This window comes from Balaenoptera ricei, chromosome 4 (assembly GCF_028023285.1).
Source record: "Balaenoptera ricei isolate mBalRic1 chromosome 4, mBalRic1.hap2, whole genome shotgun sequence".
In the NCBI taxonomy this organism is placed as follows: Eukaryota; Metazoa; Chordata; class Mammalia; order Artiodactyla; family Balaenopteridae; genus Balaenoptera; species Balaenoptera ricei.
The window spans coordinates 108885467-108904580 of record NC_082642.1 but is presented as its reverse complement, the minus strand read 5'-3'; the positions used below and the strand labels follow the sequence as shown (position 1 = coordinate 108904580).

The 19114-nt window shown below is 35.8% G+C and overlaps 1 protein-coding gene across 2 annotated transcripts in view; it reads left to right on the top strand.

The window, feature by feature from the left end:
* ALCAM (activated leukocyte cell adhesion molecule) overlaps positions 1-19114 on the top strand; it is a 200496-nt gene that overhangs the window by 150617 nt on the left and 30765 nt on the right. For both annotated transcript variants that reach the window (XM_059921216.1, XM_059921214.1), the window contains exons 4-11: positions 2220-2284; positions 3502-3589; positions 4046-4228; positions 9096-9223; positions 10716-10848; positions 14760-14872; positions 16954-17089; positions 17197-17330. In XM_059921216.1, the coding sequence (XP_059777199.1) occupies positions 2220-2284; positions 3502-3589; positions 4046-4228; positions 9096-9223; positions 10716-10848; positions 14760-14872; positions 16954-17089; positions 17197-17330 (980 nt within the window). The remainder of the gene's footprint in view (positions 1-2219; positions 2285-3501; positions 3590-4045; positions 4229-9095; positions 9224-10715; positions 10849-14759; positions 14873-16953; positions 17090-17196; positions 17331-19114) is intronic.

The window sequence follows — 19114 nt, the reverse complement described above, 5'->3', positions numbered from 1 at the left end:
TGAAAAAATTTTTTAAATTGAAGTATACTTGATTTACAATATTATATTAGTTTCAGGTGTACAACAGTGATTCAATATTTTTATAGATTATACTCCATTTAAAGTTATTACAAAATAATGGCTATATTTCCCTGTGTTTCACAATATATCCCTGTTACTTATTCATTTTTGTACATGGTGATTTTTACCTCTTAACCCCCTGCACATATCTTGTCCCTACCCCTTTTCCTTTCCCCACTGGTAACCACTAGTTTGTTCTATATATCAGTGAATGTATTTCTGTTTTGTTATATTCATTCATTTGTTTTATTTTTTATATTCCACATATTAGTGATAACATACAGTATTTGTCTTTTTCTGTCAGACTTCTTTCACTAAGCATAAATACCCTCCAGGTCCATTCATGTTGTTGCAAATGGCAAAATTTCAGTCTTTTATATGGCTGACTAGTATTCCATTAGGGGTGTGTGTGTGTGTGTGTGTGTGTGTGTGCATGTGTGTATACACACATGTAACATCTTTATGTGTGATGGACACTTAGGTTTCTTCCGTATCTTGTGTATTGTAAATAATGCTGCTAAAAACATAGGGGTACATGAATCTTTATGAATTAGAGTTTTTCTTTTCTTTGAATATATGCCAGGAGTGAAATTGCTGGATCAGTTTTTTTATATTTTGTCAGTTTTTTATATTTTTGGTCACATTCCTAACAATCAGGTAGCCAGGTGTCACTTCTTCTTTGTGTTAATGTAATTGTCTGTTATACTTTTCTATTTTTCTATGTTTCTTTTTTCCATTTTTTTTAATCTTTCTTATGTTTTCTTTCCAATCTGTGCATTTAGAATATAGATAATCACTCTTCAGAAAATTGTATCAAGAGAATTATACTTCTAGAATTAATAGTAAATAGGCCTCTTATAATTAAAGTGTAAGCTCAACAGATAGGCAGATTCACTATTATTATTAATTATTCTAATTTCTAATATAAAACAATTGCAAAGGGAAAATTAACTCAGGATATTAACCTGAAGAAGCTTACGTTATTTTTGCATACAATCTTGGTGATACCCATCTTGCTGTTCCAAAGACTTTTTGTCTTCATCCTTGTTTTCTGTAATGGTCTGGGTAGGTAACATGTCTGATAACTGAATTCCAAATTGAGTAATAATTATACAAGAGCAATTTAGTTTAGTTTGGTAATCAAAATTAAAAGTGTAGAGATGGTAGACAATAAGACTATGGATGAGAGAATAGCTGGTTGTTTTTATTTGTCTATTTATTTGAAAATAGAATAGTTCTCCATGAGACTCACAAAAATCAATGACAATGAGGAAATATCCATTTTCTATAGACTAATTGTTAGAGCTAATTAAAAAGTTTAAAAATCCATCAATGATAGATAACTAATAGCTAAGAATAAAATAAGTTTAAATAATATCTTCTTGCTGCAATTTGTAATCAGTTTTTCCCGAAGCCTCTATTAGAATTTATGCTTACCGAACTTCCTGTATTTAAAACGCTTCTGTCCATTATCTCATGTTCCAAATTTGAAAGATTTTCTCACATTTATAGTTTCATAATATAACTTCATTTAAAAGATAAGGTGTGAGATACACAGGAAACTTGGGCTTCTACATCCCTTAGCCACTTTGCATTTCCCATGATTTTAGAGCAGTGATTCTTAAACTCCACTGTGCCCAAGAATCCCCAATGGAACTTGTTTAAAAAGTAGGTTTATAGGATTTTCCCCAGATATGCTGATTTAGTTGGCCAGGTAGAGCTCAGAAATCTGCATTTTAAATAAGCACCCCTGTGATTCAGATTCATATGGACTCAGGTTTTCCTCTAAGGAGATGGAAATTATTAAGTAGAAAGTGCACATGGTAATCAATTGCAGATAACATATCCTCTTTAGTATATTAACCTCTGTTTACAATCTAAACCGTACTCACTGTTTATAAAGCATCCTGAAAACATTAGCAATATTTTATTCACAGGAATAATAAGCACTTAAAATAATATTTAATATAATAAAGCAAATATTTGGAAGGGGGAAACTAACCAGATTTCTTAATTACAGATTATATGGGAAATCTATTTTTTATTTTGTTGCTTATTTTTCTGCTTTGAGTAAATGAATTATTTTTCTATAAACCGAATCACAAATGTTCATTTCCTTCTCCCACATGCACTTAAAATCTTTCTCTACTTAACTTTAGAGCAACCATCTAAACCCGAAATTGTAAGCAAAGCCCCGTTTCTTGAAACAGAGCAGCTTAAAAAGGTAAGAACTTGTTTTTGATTAATTGCCTTTCCTAAGCCTAGCATTGAATGCCTTCTCCTGGCCTCAGATGCCAGGACAAATAAGATAGACTTTGCTCTGTGGAGCTGACAGTGTTCCAGGTGCCAGTCAGAAAGTCTGCACAAGGTAGAGAGGAGACACAGAGGAAGGCGTGGTCATTTCTGAAGGGAGGAGAGGGAGATGAGAGTAAAAAAAGGCATAAGTCTTTCTTGTTTGAATGAAATGGATGTTTAATGAAGTAATGACACATGAGTAGATTTTCTCCAGACCAAAGGTAAAAAGGGCTTTCCAACAATATGAAATAATACCATGTTAAAGAAAATGGCATGTTTGGGAAACACATTATTTGCGTTGCTGGAATTTTGGGTGCTCAGCCAGTGGGCAAGAGAGTGCAGTAAGAGATAAATCTCGAGAGTTAAAGAGAAGCTGGATTATGACAAGCCTTCTGTCATGTATAGTGTTTGGTCTCTATCTTATTGACAAATTAAACTATTGAAAAGTTGAAGTTAAGGGATAAGATCAGATTTAAACAATCACAGTAGCAGAGGTTTGAAGGAAGTCTATTGAAGGAGGGACAAAACTGGGGTTCCATATATGAGCACATCACTTGATTCATAATCTCATTTTCACTAACTAAAATAGCCAAATTTTCCTTGGCTGGGGGAAGAAGCAAGTTCAGAATTCTTTGAATCAGATTGAATTTGACTGCATAGTACAACACTAAATATTAAGAACACATGTGAAGTAAAGTGGTGGGGATTATAGATCGTGGTAAGTATATGTCATCTGAAATAAACGTAGCATGAAGCTGGAGAGGCAGCCTTATTTTAACACCATTAATGATTCTTGAATACACAGATCTATGAACCATGGTAATAGCCAATGTTAATATAGTTATGTTATTTAGTTAATGTTAAAACTGAATACTGTCGAAATGAATCGGGTAATGCTTTTAAATGAATGTGATTTTATTAATGGTGGCAGCATCTATTGCACATTTTTAAATGGGCAAGACCATAATTTTAAGCACAAAACATTGTTTTTATACAAGAGTGCATTCATTCAGTCCTTAGTCAAGGCTTGGAAGATGAATGGGTCAGGAAATCGGAGTAACTCTGCATCCCTTGAGGAGTCTGGGGCTTTCAAATGGACAACCACTGATGCAACCAAGGTTGTGATATTTCCTCTTTATTTTGCAGTTGGGTGAGTGCATTTCAAAAGACAGTTATCCGGATGGCAACATCACGTGGTACAGGAATGGAAAAGTTCTGCAACCCCTTGAAGGAGGTGGGTAAGAAGTGGGCAATAAATTCAGATGACATGTTTTGCCTTTCTCTTGTCTAAGCATTCCTTAGACTATCCTGAGTCTAAATGCATTGCCCTCTTTTGATCTATGACTTTATACTTTGTTACTTTAAGTATCCATTAAATCAGAAGGGATTTTTAAAACATCATTTCAGACCTTGTGCAGAAGAATCAAGAGCAGAGAAAATTATTTCTCTATATGGCATGTTCTAAAAGTTAATTAAAGTGAGTGGGAGATAGAATTCCAGGATTCTATTTCTGTCCATGTCTCTGATTCATGTTTTTGAAAAGACATCTACCTCACTACATGTCAATTTTCCCTCCTGTTAAATACAGTAAGAAGGACAAAACCACTTCTCAAAGTTGCTGTGACAGTTAATTAAGGACTGTGATTTTCCGATGAAAGATCCTACCATTAGTGTTCTTTATTTTCTTCAGCGGTGGTCATAATTTTTAAAAAGCAAATGGACCCAGTGACTCAGCTCTATATCATGACTTCATCCCTGGAGTACAAGACAACCAAGGCTGACATTCAAATGCCATTCACCTGCTCTGTGACATATTATGGACCATCCGGCCAGAAAACAGTTTACTCTGAACAAGCAGTCTTTGATATTTACTGTAAGTAACTCAATAAATAATTATGCAATTTTTATGTATTAGAAAAAATATTCCAATGCTATTTTAAGTCCCAATCCAAAAGCTCTTTGGAATTTACTTCCAAACCCCCATCCCCATTCCATGGTACCCAAATAATCTCTTCCTCTTTGCAAGACCTATAGAATAAATGCTTACCCATCTATGATATCTTTCACTCTCTACTTTGTTATTTATAATCATCTCTTCTGTATTCCACTAGACACTAAGTTCCTTAAACACAAGATCTCTGACTTAGTCTGATTTCTTCTGGTAGTCCTCAGCCCTGACGCACAGCCCTGGATTTTGTAGGAGTTCAGAATGCCATCTGATGGTTTTCTGAATGAATGACAGATGAATAGAAGGTTATGACTGATTGGTTTTCTAGATATGGAATTTCCATTTTAATAAAGAAATTTATTTTAATAATGAGATCAATTGCATAAAAGTTAAATAGGATTTTGAATTCCAGCATGTTTTGGTTAACTTAATAGATTTGAATATTAAACTACAAAGGAACTTTCTTGATCATCTGATCTAAGTCCATTATTTTAACTAGCAGTAAAGTGAGACCTAGAGACTTGCCCTAACTTAGCTGTGGCAAGTGGATTAGAATCCTTTTCTCCAATGCTGTGCTCTTTCTTGTAAGACAGGAGCCAAGATAATATGATTAAGAGCAAAGATGCTGGCAGTCCAGTCCCAGTGCTGTTATTTTGTATTTCTAGAAAAGAAGCTTAACTACTCTAGGTCTCAGTTTTCCTATCTTGAAATAGGAAAAATATTAATGTAATACCTAACTCATGGTGTTATTATGGAGATTAAGTAAAATCAAAAATCTAAAATAGCACAATATATATAGCACATTAAATGCTCGTTATTAAGTACTATCATCATTATTACTATATAATCATTATTACTTCATAAGCATAGACTAGAGATATATTTTGGGGAAAGATGCAAGAAAACTTTATTATTACTTTTTAGTGAATCAGAAATTCTCATAATACTGCCTTATGTTGTAGAATAACCCAGTACTTCTACATCTATTTGAGAGAAAGGGTAGAAATGCCCACTGAACCTTCAAAGAGTTTTATCTCAGCTACATTTTTATTTTGGCTCCATGAAGTGCAGAACCTTATAGAAGAACAGAACTGAAGTTCCACAAGCCCTAACCATAATGGGTTGTTTTGCCTTAAACTTTGTAAATAAATTTCAACTTGATTTAAAAGCAAGAATTGAGAGGATTTCATCATGTACAGCTTATCTAAAATCAAACTATTATTTCTGTATATGGAAGCAGAACTCTGTCTGTTCAAAGATATTCAGTTGGAAATAAACTATCTTGGTGTAAGTACAGGAGTACAAGATAGGAAAGAACATCAAGATGAGTGAAAAGGATTGGGAAATTGGCTTAAGAAAGAACAGAAATGTATGTGAGTGTCAGGCATGGGCAGATAGATGGGCAGAAAAGTCCTTCGGATGAGGAAGAAGGAAATGATTTGACTGTGGTTGGCTGTGTGGGAAGCATTGGGCACAGCTTTTGAGAAGGCACAATGCATGCAGTGCTGGGCTTCATGGCAAAGACCCGAAAGTGTTTAATATATAGTCCTGACATTCAAGGGGTTTACTATTCCAATAGGTAAGTAAGACATGTACATCAGAAGGAAATTGTCAATGCAAAGTTGCAAGTGGTAAGTGCCACAGGGACTTAGTGGACAGTCCTGAAAGCTCAGGTTCCCAAGGACAGTGATTCCCAAACTTCAGGATATGCATCAGAATCACCTGGAGGACTTGTTAGTAAACCAGTTACAGGACCTGGCTCTATAGCTTCTTATCCAGTAGTTGTGGGGAGGGGCCCAATACTTTGCATTTCTAACAAGTTCCTTGGTGATGCTAATGATAATCATCTGAGGACCACATCTGGAGAGCCACTGCTCTAGGATGACTTTAGAGAAGGAGGAGCTAAATGGAAAGTACAGAAGAGTACATTCAAGAAAAAGAAATTTGATCAATTCACCTTGAGGAAGCCTGAGAAAGACGCACTGGTCCACTCCTTTACCCTATCCAGTCAGTAATGAAGTTTTATAGAATCTAGCTCTTTCATCTTTGTATGTGTCTGATTCTGCCTTCTGACACTGCCTAAGATTATGCCACCATTCCTCATTGCTGGTATTTTTGTAACAACTTCCAAAATAGTATTCCTGTCTGTTCACGCCAAACTGCCCTGCAAGCTGCTGCCAGAAATATCTTTCTAAAACACAAATGTGAACATGTCACTACTGTGATGAAAACTCTTCAGCGACTCCCCAGATCTCTCAGGTTAATCTCTAAACTCCCAATTTCAAAATGCCTTGAGTCCCCTGTAGCCATGGTCCTGACCTGTCTCAACCTTCATCATTTAACTACTTTCTGTAGTCTGTTCTATTTTCCAGATTCCTCCTGTAGAATACTATGTACATTCCTATCCATATGCTGTCACTATCTTACCTTTATTATCCAGCAAACACCTCCTTATTCTTCAAAACCCAGCTCCACGGTCAATTCCTACAGGAAGCTTCCCAGTCTGGCGGATCTGTAAGCTACTAGTGATTACTATGCTTATGCATCTTAGGCAGTTTTTGTGCTGTCACAGTCTTAATTGATAAGTTTGGTGTCATCATAAATAAACTGAAAGTTCATTGAGGACAGGGAATTGCTGTTTTTGACTTTGTAACTCTTGCACTTAGTGCCTGCACAAAACAAATATTAGCCAAATGAGTGAATAAATGAGTGGACAGAGGATGAATGGAGAGAAGGGAGAAAGAAATTTGAGTAGACTCTTTTGATTATTATGTAGGGGTATTTATGGAGTAGTGAGATATAAGAGTCTTACCTGAACTAAGTTCAAGGCAATTGTGGATACCAGGTTAAGAAATTTTTATTTCAATTTTTACATATTGGGAATGTGTGAAGAATTTTAAATATCATTGTAATATTCAAAGCACTACTTCAAAAACTTATTTAGAGAATATATATATATATATAAAGATGTAGAAAAGAGAAAGGCTCACGGTGAAGGACCAAATGAAGTTTGAAGGCAGTGTTTCAGGTGTAGATTAATTACAGCCTGTGCTAGAGAAGTGTTGGTGGGAATAGAAGGGGAGAATCAGATGCAAAATATAAGGATTAATCATTAAGACTGGGTGATTGAGTGGATAAGAGAGGGCAAAGGAGAAAGCCAGAGTAACTGGCAGACTGATGATTTACTAATAGAGTCAAACTGAAAGTCAAAAGGAGAGCAAGAGATCATTAATTTTGTTGGACGCACATTAGTGGGCAACCAGAAGGCTACTGTTAAAACTCAAATGTGTTACGTTAACCCTCTGATCTCAGTGTAGTTCTTCAACTCCCTAGTACAGAGCAGAGCCTATTGAAAAGGGGACACAGAGAAGGGGGGTTTTAAAATAAAGCATGAAGTCAGATCGATTATGATTCCTAGCTGTTCTGGCATCAGCTTTGGTCAGAGATGTGCTGCAGTGATGTGCTACAGACCAAGCTAGGCAGAGAAGGGCCATGCAAACGAGTGAGGGAGGCCTAGAAATGGAAGGCCAGTGCAGGACAAACTTTATTTACTTTCTGACTTAACTGAGAACTGCTGGTCAGGGAACTACCTCAGGCAAATTCAGAAAAATGAACAAGTATATTAAACCAATCTTTGTTTAGCCTCAGAACATTCTGGGCAAATATTCAGAGATGCCCAAGCATGGGAAAAAGTCAGAGAAGCAATCTATAACAATCCTTCAGGTTGTTTTCCCTGCACTTTAATCTTAGAAAGGTAAGTAAATGACTGCAAGAGATAGAAAAAAGCATCAAAATCTACCACTTATTCGTCTCACTTTATTAGCTAATAGCAAAATAAGTCTTCATAGATAATTTTTAGTGCTGCCGGTTTGGAAATATAGACACATGCCTCAGTAGTTATTAAGCCTTGTGGAAGAGGTTCTCTAAAATAAACCTTTGCATTATATGATTTCAAAATTCATTGTTCATTGTATCATCAGCTACATAACAAGTGGATACATTAGAAAGTGGGTCATTTATAACTGCCAACACCACCTCCTTTTCTTTCCTTTAGCTGGGTATGGTCCACTGTGTATTCAGCTTTTAATTTCTTTAGCATTCTACCGTTGAGCAGTAGCCTCAACTAAAGAATACCCTTTAGCCCTATTTTCACCATAAAAATGACCGAAATGGAATGAAGGTTGCATCTTGGCTCCAATGAACAGAAAAAAATTACAATACATTCACAGTTCTGTTGATTGTGTTAAGGGTCTCTCTCAGTTCATGGATTTATCTTTTTGAAAGCAGATCTACTCTCCAGCATGCCAAAAATCTTGCTGGTATTGTTTGGCTCATGTACCTTTTTATTTAATATAAGGTATTATTGTGTAATAAGACTGGGGGGGGGGGCTAATAGTTTTAGCTCCTTTGCTAGCTGCTCCAGTCTTTCCAAACTGTAAGATACATATAATATAGTTAAATGTCCTTATAATGAGATTATACAGTGAGATTGTTCCTACTGGTCTTTTACACATAAAATAATTATGGTCATTCCTACCTCAGGTAAAGACATTTTGCTAAGAAGAAATTGATTTTTATGTAACAGGGTCTCTTTGTAGTTTGCTCTAACCAAGATTAGTACTTGTTATAGCAAGTAGCTATTAACTTCAATCCTTCTATAAAAAGATACATTTAAGCAATTATCATTACTAGCTTCTTGAGAAAATTGTGTATAATTTAGTCATTTTCATTGTATGTACTGAGTAATTTGGTACTTGATGAAATGGTTAACTTGTGTCTGTGACTCTTGCAGATCCTACAGAGCAGGTGACAATACAAGTGCTGCCATCAAAAAATGCCATCAAAGAAGGGGACAACATCACTCTTAAATGCTTGGGAAATGGTAACCCTCCTCCTGAGGAGTTTTTGTTTTACTTACCAGTAAGTGCTTCAGGATTATTACTTGAGCGAGACCACTATCATTCTGTCCTGTTGTTCGGCAGCTGGCTGAAATTAAGAATTGTATATTCTTGAGAAGCTTAAGTGAGGAAACGATGTTATTCTTGGAGTCAAGGGACACCTGTGGAATGTCCTTTAAAAGTTTTTTTGGCATCTGCCAGTGCTCTCGCCTTTTTAAATTCAGTGTTAAGGGAAATCAGGGACAAAGAGTAAAAAATCTGATCATAGGAAACCGTAATGGTAGAAACTCAAGGTCTCATTATCCAAATAAACTATAAGAATCTGCTCTTCAGAAGCAAACAAATATAAAATGAAGGATGATGACAGCAAATGGTCTGATGTGGATTCTAAATCTATCCACAGTGCATTCCTGAACACGTCCCTGAATTTCTGATATAGGGACACTTCTGTTGCACATTATATTTAGCTTGATAGAATAAAGCAATGGGCTGTATCTTGCCATTGTATGTGGTCTTAAACAGCCATTTTCTCAACTTTTATCAGTATCACAGCTGAAAGAGATGATGTCTAGAGGATAATTTGGATGTGTTCTAGACACTGTGGAGCCAGACTAGGAGAGAGCTCTGTCTGAGGACACTTGCTTGCTCTCCCACAGCCTTCCCAGGTTTGCGTTTGACATAACCTTCCATTGGGAGAAGCCATATACAACTCTGTACTGCATTTACTGCAGGGGTCTGTTCACAAATGTCACCCACTGCACTGTTCAGTAATGTTTAAGAGTATCATCCACTATATTACTCAGAAGACAAGTCTAAGTGATTTCCTTTCTACTTAAATGTTGACAGGAAATTCTGTTTATCTTAATAAACTGACATATTGTTTTTGTCTAAAACACAAATGAAAATTTGAAACTAATTATGTTTCTACCTTGATTTTCAGGGATGACAGCCAAATTTGTGTCTTAGTTTTAACAACAATTATCTTTTTTGTTACTATATACTCCTAATTCATCTATATATTTTTTTAATTCTTAGTTATTAATTCTTTTCTTTTTCTTTTCTCTTTTTAAAATTTCTTTTCCCCTCTCTTTCTTTCTTCCTCCCTCCCCTTCTTCCTTCCTCCCTCCCTCCCTTCCTTCCTTCCTAATTTGGATTATATGTTATGTTTTCTTTTAAGCTGCCTCAAATCTTTTTGTCAGATTAAGCAAGGGATAAATGTAAAAATAAAATATTAAACATTTTTTTAAATCTGCCTTAACAAACACAAGCCATGCTGTCAATAAAATAGATGTCATCAATACAATGTAAATTAGCTTCTCAATTTCCTTAGAACCAAATTACCAATTATTTTTCCAGGATTCAGATAATACAAACTCTACTCTCATTTGTCCAATTGAAGAAATACATTTCCTTTTTTTTTCTTATCTGAGAAAATGTCATTTTAATCAAGAAATATAACTGTTCTTATTGTAGCTACCAAGTGTAATCATCTGACATTTTGCCTCTATCAAAAGGGACAGCCTGAAGGAATACGAAGTTCAAATACTTACACATTGGCAGATGTGAGGCGCAATGCAACAGGAGACTATAAATGCTCCCTGATAGACAAAAAAAGCATGATTGCTTCAACAGCCATCACAGTTCACTGTAAGTCACCTTATTCTTCATTACCAGCTTCACTTTAAAGGCCTCTCGTAGTCTAACTTTGCTATCTCTTTAAATAAATTGCAGCTATATTTTTCTTAAATAATGTGGTTTCAACAGACTTACTAAAGAGCATTAGCGTGAACCCAACTTTGGTCCAGATTTGCCCTACAATACTGAAATCTTGAATGGATCTAATAATTGCAACTTTTGGCAGTGATAAACCTCCATCTTCTTTCTAAATGTCTTCAGTTTGTGGTATTAATAAAATATTCACATGCATCTTAAAGAAATAAATTACTTTATATTTTAAGAAAATATTTGGATATTCTCGAAGTTTACAAGGTTTGCATTTGGCCAAGAAAAGTGTAGATTAAGTATCTTTTTTAAATTACAGAGTACTCTTAACACCCAAGCCCAAGCAACAGAAATTTTCTAGAAACAGAACCACTTCGAAATCACCCAGAACTTTTAACCCACTTTTATACTCCAGTAGATAGAAAAAAATAAATATACATAGAAAACAGACACTTCACTTGAGTTCTTCATTTTGTAGTTCCTGACAGTCTGTATTATTGATGTACCCTATGCATTGTAGAAATGGGAAACTAATTTGAACTGCTCCCTGGTGACACTAGAATACACAGAGTGCTTTGGGCAAATGTCAGTCTTGCTTGGAAATATAAGCCAAATTTTCTAATAAGTCCTTTGCACCCAACAGCACCTCTAGACATGATCCATTACAGTAAGGTTTCTCTAGACATGATCCACTACAATCCCATTGAATATGAGTGTTTCTTTGTTTCAGAATTGAAAGAGATGTTAGCAACTGTTCTGAGGAAATGGTTCTAAATCTATTACTCTACCCATAACACTTGGAAAACACGTAGGATAGGAGCTAGAAGTTTGAAGGAGGTACATCGGGGAATAGAGTAACCAGATGGTTGCTTTTGAGTGTCTGATGTTGGGAGCACACCCTGGGGAGCCCTATGGTTACAGTGGACTGTTAAGAAATATTCACAGCTAAGCTACTTCTCTGTTTGCTCCATTTTCATGTTGAACATATCTGAGTGTGTCTGCCATCAGGGGCTAGTTAGAGAGAAAGCAGTGACCTCTCAGGATAACAACTGTGCTACTTTTTCTCTGAGGACATTTATCCGGTTTGCTCCATAGGGGAAAAGAAGTGAAGTGAGGGAATATAGCCAGCAGATAAAATTGCCTGTGGAATAACTTTCTGATATCATTGTTCATGAAATATTTGGGCCAATAACCAATAATCTCCAGTGCTTAGTGATGGTACAATCTGCTTATGTTTAAGAGATGGTAGCTACTCAGGACGCTAAAGAAAGAGAACTCTCATTTATATCACCTGTATATCAGGCAGAGAAGGATAGATGGCAGAAGGATTAGGCAAAAGGCTGTGCTGCAGCTACATAATACCTCAATGATCAGCTGCAATTAAAAAGAAATTAAACAAAAGCATGTAACAGTTTAATTGAATTTCAGTGCATTTAATTGGATTTAAATACATTTTGGTTTTGGAAGGTAGGCTTTAACACTGGGCTTTAAGGCCTGTGTTGCTCTGAAAAGCTAAAATACCGTATGCTAACATATATATATGGAAGCTAAAAAAAAAAAAAAGGTACTGATGAACCTAGTGGCAGGGCAGGAATAAAGACGTAGACATAGAAAATGGACTTGAGGACACGGAATGTAGGGGTGGGTAGGACATGGGATGCTGGGGCGAAGTGAGAGTAGCATCAACATATATACACTACCAAATGTAAAATAGTTAGCTAGTGGGAAGCAGCAACATAGCACAGGGAGATCAGCTCGTTGTTTTGCTACGACCTAGAGGGGTGGGATAGGGAGGGTGGGAGGGAGGCGCAAGAGGGAGGGGATATGGGAATATATGTATGCATATGGCTGATTCACGTTGTTGTACAGCAGAAACTAACACAGTATCGTGAAGCAATTATACTCCAATAAAATCTATTAAAAAGAAAAAGCTAAAATAGCATTGCAAGTAAATCAAGATTTTACTGGAAATTACATGAAAACATAAAAATCTTATTTTTGTCCATTTATTCTAAATTGTTTGCTTTCAGAAAAGATTTGTTTCCTTTCCATAGATGACTAAAGGGAGTAGATAGAGAAGCACCAACCAGTACTTGCACATATTAGCAGACCTCTCCTCAGGCTTTTAGCCCACAGATCTCTAGTTGCTGATGAAGCATCTACTAGTCTTCTGCCAATTCATGCACATATAGCTTCTTCATCCAAGCTTGCAAAGTCCATTGTCATCCTTTAAAATCACTTCTTTTATCTTCTCGCTGGCAAGTTAACTGTCCAGCTAAGAAAAGCTTTAACTTGCCCTGAATTGAATTTTCTTCTAAATATAATTCAACCAAATATTCTGAGAAAACTCCACTTTTCTATGTGATAACACCTATTTTAATATTAATGAGAAACATGCTTCTTCTCTTCATTCATTCAACAATAGTTTTTGAGGGCCTACAATGTGGCAGACACTGTGGATACACAGTGACAACTCAAGTCATGGTCCCTACCCCAAAGATGCTTACAGCCTAGCAGGCGAAACAAGTATTAAAAATAATGCTGTAAACAGTCAACAAATTACAATTATAACATGTAAAACCAAGGAGAAGCACAGGATGCAGTAGCAAATCCCCACTGCCATAGGATAAAGTCCCAACTCTTAGTATGGCAAGCACAGTCCTTAGTCTGGCCTTAATTACTTGTATAGGTTTACCTTCCATGTGTTATAACCATTCATACCAGTTTACTCACCACTGTGAAACCTGCCAAGCTCTCTCACCTCTTTGCCTTTGCTTATGTGGCAGAAGTTTTCCCAACATCTCCGCTTACCAAAGCCCTTCTCAACCATCAGGGGCCACAAACAGATACTGCCTCCATGCAAAGCCTTTATTGCTGCTTTGAAAGTCAAGTTGGTTCTGTTCTCCATACTCCCATAAGTCTTCTCTTGTACCTCTGTCTGTAGCCCTTACTCTAGTTTTTCAGCAAATATTTCTTGAGTTCCTAATCTATCGCACGTTTGCCACTAGGTGCTGATTTCATGCTGCCGTGTAGTGTCATCACATAGTTGAGTGCATATTACCTCTACCTCAAATTGTAAATTGTAAGCTCATTATTCATCTCAGTATCTCCTGTCAGTGCTTGGAACATAGTAGTTGTACAATAAATGTTCTATTGAACTGGATTTTCCTCATTCAGATCATACTATGACAGTAAGATTTTTATAGAAATTACTTTCCATCTGGAAGATTTTACTTCCTTAGATGTATTTATACTCTGTTTTTAAAAAATGGTATCTGCTGACAGTGTACCTAATAATAAATCTTATTTAAAATTTCAACTGCATGAGAAACGGGATAGCATTTTTGAAAAATATCTAACCATTATAGTCAATTCACTCTGAAGAAACACTTAGACACCTAATGGTATTTTGGTTTATCACCTGCTGTCTAAATATACTTGATTTTCCCATGGTGTGCCTTATCAACTCTTTTTATAATATTTACCTAGTCATCATCTTTCTTTATTTTCTTCCAGAAGTGATTTAAGAATTTTTTTCTTAAGGTGATAGACCCCAGGTGAACACTTACATGCAGTCAAAACATCAATCATGTTAACTGCAAATAAATGCATAATCAATTAGATTGACCGTTCGCTTGTCCAAACTGATCTCAAAGCTGGCTTGAAAAGCTAGACTGATTATGCTACAGTTCAGTTATTTCAGTCACATAAATCACTTCTGAATTTCAAGTGCAGTTAGAGGATTTTTTTTTTCTTTCATCCATTTTTTTCTCAAAAAATATTTTGACTATCTTACTTTCTGGAGTTGCATTTCAAGCATATTTTCTGCTTCACAGATTTGGATTTGTCCTTAAACCCAAGTGGGGAAGTGACCAAGCAGATTGGCGATGCTCTGCCTGTGTCATGCACAATATCTGCTAGTAGGAACGCAACTGTGGTATGGATGAAAGTAAGTAATATTCCTTGGTAATATTCCACTGTTTGAACTGATTCCTTTTTAGGCTTCTCTTATATATTCATGGGTAATATGTTTATACACCCACACTCATACTCTGTTTCTCTATATATAATACAAATCATACCACAGTAAACTTTTAGAGGTACTCAGCATCACTATGGCATCCATAATTGATGCTCTAAAACTTAGTTTGGGGTATTAATTTAATTATGTGTATCTACTGAGTAATTATACACATACACACATGCACATGGATACACACACATATGCAGTTATATACTTTAGGGATTAACAACTTTCGATGTGTTTTAATCCACAACATTATAAACTGTGTGTTTACAACAACCATGTGAAATATGTAGGGAAATGATTATTTCCCCACATTATTCAAAAGAATTTGAGGCAAGAGAAATCAGAGAGCCACAGGTGACAGAGTGGAGACTTGAGCTCAGGCCTTACCCAGCATAAATACTGCACTCTAGTCACCTAACCTTCTGTCTTTCTGCTGAAACTGACCTTAAGTGTCTGAATGTGGGTTCCATGAATTAGTAGCTCCTTGAAGGCAGAGATCTCTTTTCACCCCTGAACCATAGTAGAACACCTGGAACATACTAGGAGCTTTGTCTGTATTTCCTGAGTGCTTATATTCTTGTAATTGTCTGAAATGTAGGCCATTACCTGGGGACCCAAACATTGCTATTATCTTTTTAGAGTGAGAAAGTAGAATTGGTAATTGTGATTTGAGACAAGGTTATCACCAAAGGGAAAGGTTGTAACTATGTTCCCTCCACTCGAATCCTTGGCTAGTATATCTGAACACCCAACCCATTTATTACCAGAACATGGCATGTAACAGAAGCACTTAACCAGTGATGTGTTGACAAAACACATACAAACCACTTAAAATAGGGGTTGGCAAGAATTATCTTTGTAAAAAAATTGTGGGAAATTTATTGCTAGAGTTTCTTCTTGATGAAAATGTTAATTATTTTCTATTGCTTTCTTATCTCTTTTCATGCCGGATCCTCTGTTACTTGTTATCTTACTCTTAAAGCTCAGTTTCTTATTTCACTTTCTTTTAAACACAACCTCATCACAACTTCTTATTTACTCAGATAGTTAAAATGCATATTTAACATGAGGTATTTGTAGTAGTTAATTGTCAAAGGGCTAGACAAGTTCTAGGCATATGAACACTCATAGTGTGTTTTACTACAGGACTGGAGAAACTAAGTTTACTTGGCTAAACCAGTTTCCACATCAGCTGCAGTCACTGCTGTTGATTAAATACCTCATGTCAGTAGTGCTGATCAGTATTGCCTGGTCATTGGTTAGTTGATGGAAATGGAAAAAAATTCGTAGTTGAACAAATACCACATAATCTTAAGATTGTGTTTAGTTGTCTTCTTAGGAGCATTTCAATTTCTGGTAAATAACATTATTTTCTGTATATAAAATGATTTTCAAAATTAAATGTTGCCTTTCCTTTGTTCATAGGAATTAAGATAGTAATCTGTTATTAAAGGTTTCTTTAAAAATCATTTTTGTCATAATTGCCATGGCTGTGTAATGGATCCCCTGTCTTGAAAACTGTCTCCTATAAAATGACTTTCAGGTATTTATATCCATCATTGATTATGTAGCACAAGTCTCCAATATCTGTCAATTCAAATTCATCTACATTTGCTATAAGGAGTAGCTACTATCAACCGAGAATTCTCCTTAATGTAAACACATTATATTATTCATATAATTAAGTCCTCATAACAATTCAATATGGTAAGATTACTACCCCATTTTACAAATAAGGAAACCAAGTCTCAGAAGTTTATGAATTTGTTCCAAATTATAAATTCAGTAAATGGAAGAGTCTGAAGTAAAACTCTGATATGTCTAACTCTAAAAGTACAGAGGAAAAAGGAAATCTATTTTTGAAAGAATTTGAAGTTAAAAAAAGAAGCTTTCATTTTCATTAGACCCAGAAGTATAATTTTGGGCTTCATTATTATGTAATAAATACATGGAGAGTTATAATTGTGCCATGTGACGTAATTAACTTTTTATTTAATCAGGATAACATCAGGCTTCGATCTAGCCCATCATTTTCTAGTCTCCATTATCAAGATGCTGGAAACTATGTCTGTGAGACTGCTCTGCAAGAGGTTGAAGGACTAAAGAAAAGAGAGTCATTGACTCTGATTGTAGAAGGTAATAAAATACGTGAGCACCAATTTAAATTTTTCTTTGAGAATTTAATATCTCTTTCTTTTATGATCTCAGTTCAACATCTTATTTTAAGTCTAATGACATTTTAGGAAAACCTCAGATCAAAATGACAAAGAAAACTGATCCCAGTGGACTGTCTAAAACAATAATCTGCCACGTGGAAGGTTTTCCGAAGCCAGCTATACAGTGGACAATTACTGGCAGCGGAAGCGTCATAAACCAAGCAAGTATTTGTCTTCTTTTTATGTGCTGAACTTGGTCCAATGTGGCGTTTTATTTAGGTACCTAAACTGTAGGCTAGCTTGTTATCAACATGAAATTTGCAGTATATTTTCAGAAGAAGCTTTTGCTAACTTCTTAATTTTCCCAAAGGAAGACCATAACTCAAAGAGAAATTTAAAATCATAGGGCCATGGAGAATGGAAGAATCATTTTGTTGTGGTCAATATCTGTTTTTAAAAGGAAATAAATTAAGTGTTGTTCCATGGTCATTAACTCCTGAAACTTGGGTGATTAAAGCACTAAGGTATATGCTTTCCTGCACCATGAACTTCCACATCTGAGTATAAGTGGCCTCACTTTTACTTTGCTTACTTATGCACATTGAGGGTTATTTCTTCTTGAAACTGGGCCCTGGGTTGTGGTGAAGAACATAGTATACTGTGAACATATGGTCTGATTTGTGTGTGCCAGGGCCAGAGTAAGGCTAGCTAAATATATAGTGTCTAGGTTGGTTCCTGCTGAACAAAAGTATTCATAAAGTATTCATAAAATAAACAGTAATATTTGTACCTTTGTCACACCATTTTAGTTTGTAGTAGTAAAGGGCTAAGAACTTATGAACACTACCATTAATTTTCTTTGACACACACACACACAAAAAAAGATGAGAATATGGTCTATCACTAACAGTTCAGAGCTGTAATTCCATTAAATTGCCAGTCAGCTTGAGTTACTGACATACTTGTTAATTCCATTTTCTCTAAGACAGTCCCTCTTCTCAGTGCAGCCACCTAAAGACTCTTCAGGAATACCCAGATGTGCCATTTGATTGTTTGAATCTTCTGTGCTGCCTTCTTCCCAGCTTCAGACCCAGCTGAAATCTGAGAAGACATGCATAAACCAGAGTTTCAATATAAAGTTAAAATGTCCATTCTTTCTCTGTCTGGGGAAGTTGGGCTGCTGGTCCAGCTTATGCAATGTAGTTTTGCAGAGCAAGGTGAATTTTGGCTCTTTCACCTATGGGTGATGGATATAAATTTGCATAACTCAAGCATGGAAGGTCCCCAAAGGAGTGGACACAAGCAAATGCCTCCTGATTTGGTTAAGTGTGATGCGGACACACAAGCAAGAGAACATGCCTGAGGAGGACAAAAAGGCTCTTGATTTCAGAAAAAAGACCTGAATTGCTGACAATGTACACATCTATTTTTTGGCATAAAAAACGACTGTTTCTCTTCTATTCTTTTTTGCTCTCTAGTTCAATTTAGTAATAATTACAGCAAAAATAACTTTTGGTACTGGGTAATGCAAACAAAGAAAATAGAAAAATAAGCATCTGGTAAATATTTGATGAATAAAAAGATACAAAGATTTAAAAGGCCATCCTAGAAAAAAGCAAATGTATTGTAGAGATAAACATAATAAAAACAAAGACTCAGTGAGAAAGTTATGTGAAAAATACTAGTGGGAAGTAGAAAAAAAGCAGGTGCACTTACTCTGAGGATAAAAATAATGCCATTCTTCACTGTCAAGGAGAAGGACTGATTCTGGCCCACTAGGTGATATGTTATTTTTCTTGTCCTAGGTTTGTGCTGATCTATCCATAATTCTTTATTTGTTCCCTCCTCAATCACATGGTGAATCTATTATTTTACAACTGCTGTTACTTGTGCCCCAGGGGCTCCATGATGTCTCTAAGCATGAAGCTCTTTCCTGTTCTCAAGTCCTTTACGATGTAGTTGAGGAGAAAACACATAGAGAACAATACAGGATGTGGTGTGTATA